The sequence below is a fragment of the Panthera leo genome, chromosome C1 (genome assembly GCF_018350215.1).
Source record: "Panthera leo isolate Ple1 chromosome C1, P.leo_Ple1_pat1.1, whole genome shotgun sequence".
NCBI lineage: Eukaryota > Metazoa > Chordata > Mammalia > Carnivora > Felidae > Panthera > Panthera leo.
Window position 1 is genome coordinate 18,734,482 of NC_056686.1, and position 13,676 is coordinate 18,748,157.

A 13,676-nucleotide genomic window follows, 5' to 3' on the forward strand; every position below is an offset into this window, starting at 1 on the left:
ATGACTGAGAAACTAGGGGCAATCGGGTGGCTCAGTCCATTAAGCGTCCGACTTCGGGTCGGGTCATGATCTCATGGTTCATGGGTTTGAACCCCACGTCGGGCTCTGTGCAGACAGCCCACAGCCTAGAAGCCTGCTTTGGATTCTGTGTCTCCCTCTCTCCCTCCTCCATTTGTACTCTCTCAAAAATAAATAAGACATTAAAAAAAAAAAAGAAAAGAAAAAAGAAACTAGATGAGCTGTCAGCACAGAGCCTACTTGTGGGTATTCTCTCTTTGCCCCTCCCCCCTTGCTCTCAAAATAAACGAATACTAAAAAACTTTATTTTTTAACTAGAAAAGCTATTAATAAACAAAACCTCAGATTTTAGAGCTCAATGAGGCATTTCCACTTCTCCCTCTCCTGCTGAGTTTCCTGCCCTAAAGACTGCATTTTAACTTGTCCAGCACAACACTGTGCCAAAATTCCATAAATATTAGGCATAACTTCTCAAATTTTAATGAAGACCCATATCAACTGGTAGTATTAAGATTCAGGTTCAAATTCAGGTCTAGGGTGGAGACAGATTCAACATTTCTCACAAACACCAGGTAAGGGTCAGTGAACCCTATGCTGTCAGTCCATGGATTTGGATTTGGGATTAGCAAGGCTTTAAACAAAAGACACGTTACGCTTCTTTAAATAAACACTCATTATGTAATATATACATACAAAACAAAGTGACACAAATAATTAAAAAAACAAAAAATTTATTAACAAATATAAACAGTTCAATTACTGTTTCTCTTATAAATTTCACTTTGACATTACATTGGTATTATACAAAACATTTACAAGTATTATGTACAAAATTCCCACCTGTACGAATCCTCTGGTCCATGTGTGTTATCTCTTATCTACAAGAGAAATCTCAAATGTTAATATTTAAATATTAAGGATTTACATATTACTGTATCACTGTAATTGCAACAACCATAAATGACTCTCAGAGATGGAATAATGCTTGGAAAAAAACTTGCAACAAAGTGCATTTCAGCCAACCTTATAAATCAGTTTTCTTTTCTTAGACAGGTACCCACAGTCCATATGGACTTTTTTTCTCATTTATTTTGGGAGATCCTGTAGAGGTCTCTTCAGTAGCTTTAGCTGATTTCTGAAGCATTGGCTTTGCTACAGAATTCTGGAAGAAAACAAATTCTTAAGTCAGTTATACAAACACATACACTGTATTCAAAAGACTTGCATTTTACAAAACACACTAAATAATTTCATTAAAAATTAAAATGCAAAGCTAAGACCCCATATTCATCACTCAATTCAAACTGTAAAGCCAAGAAAACTACTGGGGAAAATCAGACGTTGATACAAAGTATATTACAAAATAATGTTAAAATAGTTTAGTTTTTTTAAGCTCTTAGCTGATTTTTAAAATATTCTGATTACAGGGTTTTCTGAGATTTACTTTTTAAATTGTTCAACAAGTGTAAGAGGAGTATTTGAAAAGTAAATACTGATATCAAAAACGTGAATACTGGGGCACCTGGGTGGCTCAGTTGGTTAAGCATCCAATTCTTAATTTCAGCTCAGGTTGTGATCTCAGTGTGTGGGACTGAGCCCTGCACTGGGCTCTACATTGACAATGCAAAGGGCCTGCTTGGGATTCTCTCTCTCCCTCTCTGCCCCTCCCTGCCTGCACATAAGCGCACACGCTCTCAAAAAAAATGTGAATATCAGATACAGAAGCAGCCATTATATCAGCCATTTGTAATGGTACAAAAAATTATGAAAAGTTCTATCAAAAATGGCTTAGTAGATCCCAAATTATTACCATGTAGACAAAAACAATGAGCCTTCCAACAAAAATAAAAGCCCATATAATTATATTCTAAATCCAATTTTTGAGGGGTCAACGCTTAGATATACTTACATTAGAGCTAAAAGCTATGCTCTTCTGCTGGCAATACTTTTCATTGAGATTTTTAGTTCCATCTTCTGTTAGCTTTTCCGACAGCTTGACATGTAAGAGAAAGTGTTATTTTTAAAAAACCATACCCTTGGTTTATGATACCACATAAAATGCAGCCCAACTGTATATAAATTTAGTTATAGAGACACAAATGGAGCTGGATCTAATCATACAGTTAACAGTAGAAACGACATAGTACTCCAGCTTTCCCCGTAACAAAATCAATTAATAATCAGCTTAAGATACTCTTCCCCATAAACCAGGATTACATTTCCCCTAGTGCAAATTCAAGTTAACTCTGCAAGTAAAGTCATACCAGAAAATACCTAGTTTCAAAGAACTAAGGCATTTGCCATTGGTTACCTAATCATTTGAAAAAGCAACTCACCTAAGATCTTGTTCACTACTAAACACTTAAGCAAACCCACATCTGGGTCTGAATGATAGGTTCACCTAGAGAACATCTTTCCTGTGTTAAATGATTCTATCAAACTCCTAACTACCTTAAACCTCAAAGGCTATGAGTTTTCTACTTTGGATTTCATATCATTAACTTAAGACCACAGTGCAATTTGCCAATGCACATCCTGCACATTTCTGGAGAATTATAATAAACTTATCTGCAAGTGAAGCAGGCCTCTTCTTCTGTAATCTCTCAAAACATCTGGAATATATTGCATATATTATGAAAGGGACAGATGCCCCACCATGACAAAGTGTTTACTTTTAAAAAATTGTCTTCAATATCTTATCAAAACAGTTACCTGTCCCAAATTCTAGCATGCATAATGGATCTACCAACAAAAAACTAAACTTTCAGTCTGTGAACATAAACTTCAAATTAGTTAAACCTCTGATGCTTTTGCCCATGTATCAATTACCAACAGATTTTCTTCATCAATGTCTGGAGACCACATTCATGATTTCTATAAGACAGAAATAAAGCAGATAAACTATACTGTATGTTGAATATAGAATTTGCGGGAACACAGCGCTGCAAATGAAAGAAAGCTACAGATAAAATACTCTGCAAAAGCTGGGTAGAAAAATTTGATAGCTGCATAAAAACTGCCAAAAATACCACCTACAACTATGAAAGTAATTACTGCTGTGTCACATGAAAATAAAGTTCACTAATCTCCCATTTTCATGGGGGTAGAAACCCTCTCTAGAGCTGCTATTATGCTAACAAATTGTATTTAGGCTTTGTGAAGTAAAAAGTAAAAATGGCTCATTAGATCTTTCTAGCAGCAGCTTTCCGAAGATCTTGTTTGGCTAAGCCTAGAATACTTACCTCAGACTTTGCACCATTGTTTGGTACGGCTGTTCTGCGGTTTGTTTCTTTAGGTGCAAGGACAGTTCTGAGACTGGCCGGTAAGTCAAAGTTGGCTGTTCCTAAAGCTTTTGCTGCATTGGCTTTTGCTATTTCTAACAGTTCCATGCGATCTACAAAAACAAAACAAGACATTCATTAATCTGTAGTACATTTCCCTGAAGAACTCCGAATCGCAAAATAAAGTTGTGTTTTATTTAGATGAATAGAAAGAGGTTTCAATCTTTTATTTTAGAGCATAAAATACAGCTCTGAGCACTAAAACAAAATTCTCTACCTCATTTTTTGCTGAGAAAAGCAAAAAAGTCCTAAATAATTTCAACAACTACTAAAGGCCTTTATTTCATGGTCGTTTTTGCTTTCTCTTCAGCTGTGTATCCTGAACAAGTTCCTTTGTACATTTTACAGATACCACAATTGTGACAGCTAATGAGTCGATACAGATACATTGCTTAAATCCATTTTCAGACTCCTATCTATAAGTTTTTGTTTCTGTGTCTTTTTCTGTGATCCTATCTAACAGCAAAACAAATCATTTGTTTTAAAATACCGGGACAAAATCCGGTTTTGTTTAAAAAAAAAGTTTTGAACTTTTCTTCCTGCTCAGTAGGTAACAAAAGCTTAAAACGGATAAATTACGGAGTCACCCTTAACATTTAAAAGGCCTCACTAAGGGCCAGCCCCTGGGAAAAAGGATTTCCTCCATCCCGACCCACTGGACCCCACAGCTGACTTCTAATCTCAAGAAGCAAAGAGCGTTCACTTCAAAAGGGGGAGCCTGGGGCGGGCTAGGTGGCTCAGGTCCAGATCAGGATCTCGCTGGATCCTGAGTTCGAACCCCGCGGCCGGCTCTGTGCTGACAGCTCGGAGCCTGGAGCCTGGAGCCTGCTTCGGATTCTGTGTGTGTGTCTGTCTCTCTCTCTCGACCCCTCCACCGCTCACGCTCGGTCCCTCTCAAAAATAAACATTAAAAATTGAAAATAAAATCAAACTGGGTGCCAAATAGAGCGGTTTTAACCACTAACCTGCTAAGCTCACTCTTTCCTCCCAAAGCAACTAGGATTACAGCCACCGAAAGCAATAAAAGTACCCAAAGTCCACAGCCACCGCGGCTCCGGGCGCGAGCGGTCGCCAGCCACGTAGACGCGTGCGAAGGCCAAGTTCCCGGCAGATGACTCACCTTTCTCGCTCAGGCGAAAAGGGGTGGGGCTCCGCGACCTGGACCTGGACCTGGACCTGGACCAGCCCCTCCGACTGCGGCGATCCTCCGGGTACAAGGTGCGGCCGAAGCCGTAGTAGCGCCGCCCCGGCGCCAGCGCGTAGGCCCGTCGGTAATACGAGCGTCCCCGCGAGCGGGACCGGCTGCGGGAGCGGGGCCGCGACGGCGAGCGGCGGGACCTCCCGGGCGCTCCGTAGCGCCTGTCCCGGTAGCGGCGGCCGCGAGAGCGCGACCGGCTGCGCGAGTAGGAGCGCGAGTAGCGCCTGTACTTCCTCTGGTGGCGCCTCCGGGACCGGGACCTGCTCCTCCGCCGGGGCCGGGGCCGACTCCGCGACGACGCCCGGCTCGAGACGCTGGAGCGGGACTGAGAGCTTCGGGAAGAAGATCGGCTCCTGGACGCCGAAGACAGGCGGCTGGACTGCCCCGACCGGGACGTCGAGGGGGACTCGTCCTGCTGCGAGCCGGGCCACATGGCGTTCACGTAGTGGGACGTGACGACCCAAGACTACAAGTTTCCCCGCCCGGAAACTCGGCTCCTGGAAACTGGGGGGGAGGGGAGGGGGACGGAAGTGAGTCGCGCGGGCGGCAAAGCAAAAAACTCCGATTCCAGGCGGTGGCGACCCCAAAGTCTGGCTTGCCCGCCCCACCAGCGGCCCCCACTCTGCGCCCCCGCGCCCCAGGCATCTGAGACCGACCCCCGCCAACAGGAAACTTACCACCACAGGAAGTCAACGCCTCTCCGAAGACGAAAGGAAAGGACCAGCGGAAGCCTTCCTTTCGAAGCTGAACACGAAAAGAGGTTTTTCCAAAGCACGCTCGAAAGCCGGACCCAAGACCTCCACCTCTGACCTCCGGACGCGAACTGAGGTAGGTGTCGGCAGACGCAACAGAAGTACCAGAAGCCTACGCGCTGAGCATGCGCAAAGACGTTGGCGCGGTGGGTGTGGCTCCCCTCTGGCCCAACCGCCGCCCTTCCTCCGCTCTTCCCGCGCCCCGCCCACTAGCGCAAAGTCTTAGACGCGCATGCGTTACCGTGGCCAGGGAGGCGGAACTGCTGCATCCGGGTACTCGGGAGCCTGTGCTGCGTGGTGAGGAGGCTTATGTTCTCTTCATTGAAAGCAGTAAGGTGAGGGATCGTCTCGCGGCGGGGCAACTGGCTCGGGCCTCATGCCGGGCCGGTGCAGGCAGGGTCAGGGTCATTGCCTCCACCCCCTGGGAAGTTGTAGACTCGGGCTGAACCTTCCTGGACCCTTCGCGACTCCTTCCTGACCTGTGTCCAGAGGCTGGAGAGGGCGACCGCGTGGGGTTCCGCCAGGCTTCGGGACAGCGCCCTTCAGCGGACGTCGCGTCATCTCTGTCAATGCAGTATTAACTTAGAAAAGGTTGCTCGCGCCCACGTTTTCCCTACTAGAGTTTAAGAAAGATGGAGACAGACAATGGGAGACACCCACAGTTGACCCAAAATCTGAGAAGTCAGAATGACGTCCGAGAAGTCAGTTCCAAGGCTTGGTGTTGGGGATTAAACAACTGTGACATTTATTTCCAGGATTTGTAAATAGGATACATCCAAACATACTTACGGTTAATAAAGCATGACAATTGCCTTAAAATAACTTTTCATTGAATAAACTAATCACATCTGTAAATAGAGTCATTCTATGAGCTTCTTTGCAAGTCAAAAGAGTGGCAGTTTTACAAAAGTTACTTTCTTCGGAGGGAGATACAAATTCACTTTTCCCTTGTTCATCTTCACCCCACATTCCCAAACAGGCAAAGAAATGGAGGGAATAAAAACCTTATTACAGAATCTGCACCCACCCACGCGATCTGCCTTGGCACTGTCCACAGTATCATAAACCTCTCCAAGGAAGCATCACGATGGAAATCATTCTTAAGGAAATGTTTAGAAACATTTTTCTAAATGGCATCACAAGTAAACTGAGAAGACACTGCCCATCTGCCAGGAACTTTTGCTGAAAGTTGTCATGAGGCTGTGTGAGTGGATGGAAAAATTAAATGAGTTTCAGATTTGACAAGTGTAAAAAGGATGTGTTCGGGGAAATAATGTGAAACCTTACATATAAGATGATGGCATCTTAAGCTTTTGGTTATTGAAAAGGACAGGGGTGTAGGAGTCTCTGTAAACGATTCAACATATCAGTCAAATGTGTGCCCAAAATAAGGGGACCAGAAAAATCCTAGATGTTAACAGTAAGAATATTGGAAACACAATGGAAAGCATTACCTTGCCCTTGAGCATAATATTGGTATATTGGTATCTAGAATATGTGTAGTCTACCTGAGTTAAAGTCTGCAAAGAATGTCAGTGTTTCTTATTTTTCTAAGCAATATAGTCTTTTCTGATCATCTATCCCCTCACTTGATTCAAAATCCAGTTTTGGTTATCAGTAAAGCATCTTGCAGAGACTTTGTAGGCTATGTAGACTAATGCAGGCAGAAATGACATCTCTTGACAATAGCACATCTTGCCATCCAAGAATGTGACACTTTAATACATGTATTTAAAAATTTTTAGGTCCTTCACTGTGGTAGGCAGATGAATAGCCCCCAAAGATGTCCACACCCTGATTCCCAGAACTTGTGAATTGGTTACCTCACAAAAGGATTTTTGCAGATGTGATTAAAACTAAGGACCTGGTGATGACATTATCCTGAATTACATACAGGGCTGGGCGAAGTCAGCCCAATCCAATCACAGGAAAGATTCAAAGCCTGAGGATGCCACACCCTTTTGCTGCATCTGAAATGTTGAGCGCTATCTGCAAGGTCCTGAGAAGCCTCTAGGAGCTAAGGTCGGCTCCTAGCTGACTGTCACCAAGGTAACAGAGGTCTCAGTCCCACAACCTCATGGAATTGAATTCTGCCAACACCTGAATGAGCAGGGTGTTGGAGATTTTCCCCTGGTCTCCAAAAGGAACATAGCCCTGCTGACATCTTGACTTTTGCCCGGTGAGACGTCTCACCTCCAGAACTGTAAGATAATAAACTTGGTTTGATCTAAGCCACTGAGCCTGTGGTTATTTGTTACTGAAGCGGTAGAAAACTAATACTTCCACTGAAATTTTATAGCTTTTTTCATCCACATCTGGCTCTTGTCTTGCTAGGTGTATTCTGAAATATTTTAATGGTATTGCAGATTGTGAATAGGATCCCTTTTTTACAGGTTCATTTTGTTTCATGTACATAACCCCTAACCAAATTTTTACACCCAATATGAAAGATTTTTTTTCACTTGATAGGTAAATTCAACTCATTTACACTTATTAGAGTAGCTGCAATATGACCTTACCACTTCAGTAGTGTATCTTATTTATTTTACTTTGCTTTTTTTTTTTCTCACTTTTTCCCATTTTATTTTGCCAGCCTGATCAAATTTCTTCTTTTTCCTCCCTCCCACTATTCATTTAGAGGTTCTGCAATGCTTTACCATGCCATTACTGGTTTCCTGGCTACCTTTTTTTTTTTTTTTTTTAATCTCTACCAAACATTTAAACCTGTTTCCTCCTCCCCTCCTGTCTCCTTCCACAAATATTTATAGAATGTTTATTGTATTAGATGCTATTAGGTTAAGAAAAATTTAGTGGCTCTTTCTCCTACTAAAATTAAATTTTTTTCATTATTTGAAAAAATTTTGTTTTTAATGTGTATTTACTTTTGTGAGAGAGAGATTACCAGCTGGGAGGGGCAGAGAGAGAAGGAGACACAGAATCTGAAGCAGGCTCCAGGCTCTCAGCTGTCAGCACAGACACGACACGGGGCTTGAAGTCACAACGTGAGATCATGACCTGAGCCACAGTCGGACGCTTGACCAAGTGAGCCACCCAGGTGCCCCTTTCATTAATTTTCATGACGGCTAATTTTGTAACAAATGAGAAAATCCAAAGATACACAAAATAAAAGCTAATAATCCATTCCTTGGAGATATGGAATCCTCCAAAAGAGGTCCCCATTATTTTGCCCATAAATTAGAGGTAACCAATGTTAACAGCAAGCACCCTTGTGGATTTTTAGGAGTCTGGGCTCATTCTAAACAAATTTATTTAAAACTTGCTTCTATAACCAATAGTCTTTAAGATAAATCATATAGGTCTAATTTTTTTCTATTTATCAGCTGTATAATATTCCAGAGTCTGGAAATACCAGAAATTAATATTCTATCCCTTATCGCTTATTCACGGACAGTCATGTGGTGTCCAGTTTTTCCACCACTGAAAACTACGCCTTGGAACCAATGTTGGATTCTGAAAACAGCGGTGGTAGCAGAGCTCCTCTGAATGCTCCTACTCCATGCTTTTAAGGTCAACAGAGCTATGTTCAGGATACAGCCTGGAGCAGCTGATTGCAATGAAGACCCCAGCCCTATCCGAGGAGTCACTTCCAAGACACATGACATCGTAGCTCAGGTGTAAACTCAGCTCTCTCCGACCAAGAGGATCAGAGGAGCTTTCAACCAAGGAGGCTCATCTAAAGAGTGAGCGGCAAAGAGGAAAAAGTGCAGAGTGATTGTGACACAGAAGAAGACCTATCCATTGACCTTACATCACAGACGAGTTGACATCAGACATCTCTGTTGCTAGAGCTGCTGTAGAATGGTTGCGAATAGTCACCAGTGCAGCATTCAAGGTAAGTAACATGAAGATCAATAAACTCCAGTCCGATGTGACATTCCTGTCTTCTAGTATGTCCCAAGGATCTCCTGCCATTGGTTCAGCCATCACCCATGGGGGCTCATGCCTCCACTGCCTACAATTACTGAGCCGCGCTATGGCTGAGCTGTTACTCCTACAGCTCCTCCTGATGACGTGTCTCAGGTTGGTAGCTCTGGCCTGGAAATATCACACTTATAATGCTATTTAAGAGGCACCCCTCGATATATCCAGCTTATATCTGTTTCCTGCCGTGAAGACTTACCACATGAGGATGTTATCTGTGACATCACCACGGAAGCTTCTGCCTCTGTCCCCATGGCAGCCGCCCTAGAGAGGTGTGAGGGATTCTGTACTGTCATTTGGGTTTGAAGAAGCCAGGAAAGCAAGTGAACAGCACACAGATCCAGATGTGTATCTGCCAATATCATTCCCAATAACCCACAAAGGTGCAATTACTGGTGGTGTTATTACACTATAAGGACTGATGGGTGCCTCTGCCTAGCTAAGGATGTAACATTTGTGTCCCTGCCTAATGGCCGCCTATATCACTCGTTTGAGAGTTACTCCATTCCACACAGCAATATAACTCTTCAGTGCACACCTTGCTCACCAGGGTGCTGCTACTTAATCAGACAAGCTGTCTCAGCCATTCTCCCCTGAATGTCAGAGGAACCATAATTAACCATATGTGGATTATGTTACATGACCTTCACAAGGAATTTGACTTCAATAATGGTACATCATAGGAGGCAAATTAACTAGAGAATGTCAACTGGTCCAGAATGGAAAGAGGCAAAGTACTGCACAAGGCTACCCTATCCATGCTGTAAAAGACTTCCTTTGCAAAGGTTACATATCACGCAATCTACTGTATGCCTGCTCCCCCAAGTCCTTTCACAGCCTTTACGTGACCGTGCTCGATTTTTGCGACCTTGGCTCGACAACCAATCCCAGCTACTGTCTCAGGAGACTCAGCACTTGTCTGGCCCTGTGTAAAGATGAACTATTCTGTCTTCAACCCAACAACAACTGACCTTTACTTCAAGGTACAGTGCAGTGAAGCCATGATGCTTTACCAGTGGAACGGGATCTTTTACAGCGCTTTGCCTTCCAGAGACAAAGGATGACACATATCAAGCAGTCTGGCCAATAAAACACATGTTCTTGGGGTAGTCACCCCAGCCATTGCCCCCGTTTTCAACAACCATTTCATCAAAGCACATTAATGGGTAAGTTTTTACTGGGAGACATCCATCAGGATCTTATGGTAAGGTCTCATGTGCTGGATCCATTGTATTATGCAATTGGACCTAAAGCCGATTTCTCTGGAATATTCCATGCATCTCATGATCAGTGCACCCACTTCAATAGTACTTTTTGGCACATTAGATTCCCTTAATTTCCTTTCCTCTGTCCACAAGCCTGGCTTGGGAAATTGACCTCATGGACAGCTTGGCTGGGTAGGATTTTAAACCAAAGTCACATGCCACTTTAAATACTGGCACTTTTACCGTTATATGATAAAATCCCACAAGTGGAATTGCTGATCCTTCAATGTATAGAATTGCTGGGTCATTATATTGTACACCTGAAACGAATATCACACTGTATGTTAATTATACTCGAACAAGCAAAAAGAATGAATTTTGGGGTTAAAGGGTCTATGTGATTTAATATATTGCCATATAATTTCCCAAGAGGTTGTCACAACAACGTAGGAGAGAAAGCCATTCTGACACCCCAGACCAAGTTCATTTTCCCCATTAGAGGTTATCCTATTTTCCTGTGCCTCGTTATTATTAGGATTTATCACAATTGTGATAATTAGTTTTAATTCATTTTGCATCATTTTCCTGCTAGAACATAAATTACATAAGGACAGGCTTGTTTTTATTGAACTCCAGCATTCCAGACGGTGCACTGCATATAGTAGGCACTCAGTGTTTACTGAATACACAAATGAAACAGAATCTCAAGTAAGTCTTGAAGGATATGCAGAGGGAAAGAAAGGGACTATTCTGGAGAAGAACAAAGGTCTTAGCAAAATCTCGGAAATGGAAATGCCCATTTTATTATTTGGGGACAAAGTAAGTGACCTTGGCTAGAGCACAGAGTTTGTGGTGGGGAGTTTTGAGAAGATAAAACTGGAGAGTAAATAGGTAAATAGCTTTACTTAATTGGATTGGAAAGAAGAAATACTTGCAGGATTTGAGGAATAAAAATCAAAAGGCTTTTAGTTACATATGCTCTCCTTAAACAAATACTTAAAACAGTCAGCTATACTACAAAAAGCATAATCCCACATCTTATTATGCACTATAGAATACAACGATAAAATACTGTCTTTAATGAACACATTTAGCTTCCTTTCTACAATTTCCAGAATCCTCTGTCATGACAAATTAATTTACTAGAGGAATGTTAAACTCTTTATTTTTCCTTGACATTCTGAAAAGCTCTTGATTAAAACTACATGAGGGGCGCCTGCATGGCTCAGTAGGTTAGGTGTCCAACTCTTGATGTCGACTCAGGTCTTGATCTCGGGGTCATGAGTTCGAGCCCTGCATTGGGCTCCACGCTGGGTGTGGAGCCTACTTTAAACACACACACACACACACACACACACACACACACTACAGGAAACAACAGGGCATAGAGGACACTGACGATAGTAGTTTCTATGGCATAGTGGTAATGAAAACCAGTAGGCTCAATAAAAAATGTGGGAAAAGAGGCGTCAAGATAGGTTTAGATAAATTAGACAACTCTTGAAATTGAAATGCAATGTACTTACCAGAACACTCATCCTTTTAGTATATCTACAATGTTGTGCAATCATCACCACTAATTCAAGAACTTTTTTGTCACCCCCAAAAGAAATCCCCTACCCATTGGTAATTGTACCTCATCCCCCTCCTTCCCCAGTCCCCTGCAACCACTAATTTACTTTCTTTTTGTATGGATTTACCTATTACGGACATTTCATATAAAAGGAATCACGTGACGTGGTCTTTTGTGTCTGGCTTCTTTCAGTTTAGCATGTTGTAGCATGTGTCCATACTCCATTCCCTATTATGGCTGACTAATATTCCATTGTAGGGATATACCACATTTGGTGGAAGGTTTTTATTATATTTTTTTCACATTTTGTTTATCCATTCATCAGTTGACGGACATTGGGTTGTTTCTACTTTGGGGCTATTATGAATAAAGCTGCTATGAGCATCCATGTACAAATTTTTGTATGAACATATGTCTACAGTTCTCTTGGGTAAATACCTAGGAGTGGAATTGCTGAGTCACTTGAGAATGCTATGTTTACCTTTTTGTGGGATTGTCAGACTGTTTTCTACAATGGCTGGTCCATTTTACATTCCCACCAGTATTGTATGAGGGTTCCAACTTCTCTACATCCTTACCAACACCTTATATTTTCTCTCTTTTTAATTACAGGGGGTATGAATTTAGAGGAGTTTTACTGTAAAGAGAAAAAAAGAATTGGGGTGGTGGCTAGGGAAGGTGGTTGAATCAAGCTTTTGTTTGTTTGTTTGTTTGTTTGTTTGTTTTAAGAGGGACCATATTACAGTGTATTCGTATACTGATGGAAATAATCTAGTAGAAAGGAGAAAATGGATGATGTGGGAGAGAGACTGGACAGTTGTGGGGACCACAGCGTTGAGTAGGAGTGAGGATAGGTCTAGTGAACAAGTGGAGGATCTGGCCTTACATGGGAACACAGTTTATCCAACATAAAAGGTAGTGCTATGGTCTAAATGTTTGTGCCCTCTCCATTCATGTGTTGAAATCTACCCCCCAAAGTGATTGAATTAGGAGGTGGGGCCTTTGGGAGGCTATTAGGTCATGAGAGTAGAGCCCTCATGATTGGGATTAGTGCCCTTCTAACAGAGACCCCAGAGAGATCCCTCACCCCTCCATCAAGTGAGGACACAGTGAGAAGTCAGCAGTCTATAGCCCATAGGTCTTCACCAGAACCTGACCATATGGGCACATGATCTTGGACTTCCAGCCATCAGAACAATGGGAAGAAAATTTTTGTTATTGTAAGCCACCCAGTCTGTATGACCTAGGACAGGTGGGAAGGCAGAGCATGACTACAGCTGGAGGTAGGATAGCTCGGTGGTGAACACTTGTGGAAATCCCCTTGAGAATTTACCCCCGTAGCTGAGATTGAAGAGAGGCAGGAGATACTAGGGTCTGAAGAGAAAGGAGAAGGACCAGCAGTCATCTAGGATGACACTGACTAGACATAATAGGACAGTGAGGCATCATTCAAACCCACTTGAATTTGTGATCATGAGTTTAAAATGAGACCAGTCAGTATTTTCCCCAGCATCTGATCTTCTCTTACCATATTAGAAGTTTTCAGTATTTAAATGAATGAATAGAGTTAATATTGAGTTTATATTACATGCACAAAATACACTTTTTAATTTGCTACTTCTCTGTTAATCGGAACTGGTTCCTGCT

The 13,676-nt window shown here is 42.4% G+C and overlaps 1 protein-coding gene across 1 annotated transcript; it reads right to left on the minus strand.

Moving 5' to 3' along the window:
• Positions 1 to 732: 732 nt before the first annotated feature.
• RSRP1 (arginine and serine rich protein 1) lies at positions 733 to 5,387 on the minus strand. The gene is made up of 5 exons (XM_042954257.1): positions 5,235 to 5,387; positions 4,480 to 5,061; positions 3,261 to 3,412; positions 1,928 to 2,011; positions 733 to 1,180 (listed from the first exon to the last, which is right to left on the minus strand). Exons 2-5 carry the CDS (start codon positions 4,988 to 4,990, stop codon positions 1,064 to 1,066), a joined length of 864 nt encoding a protein of 287 aa, XP_042810191.1. The 5' UTR covers positions 4,991 to 5,061; positions 5,235 to 5,387; the 3' UTR covers positions 733 to 1,063.
• Between the last annotated feature and the right edge of the window lie 8,289 nt (positions 5,388 to 13,676).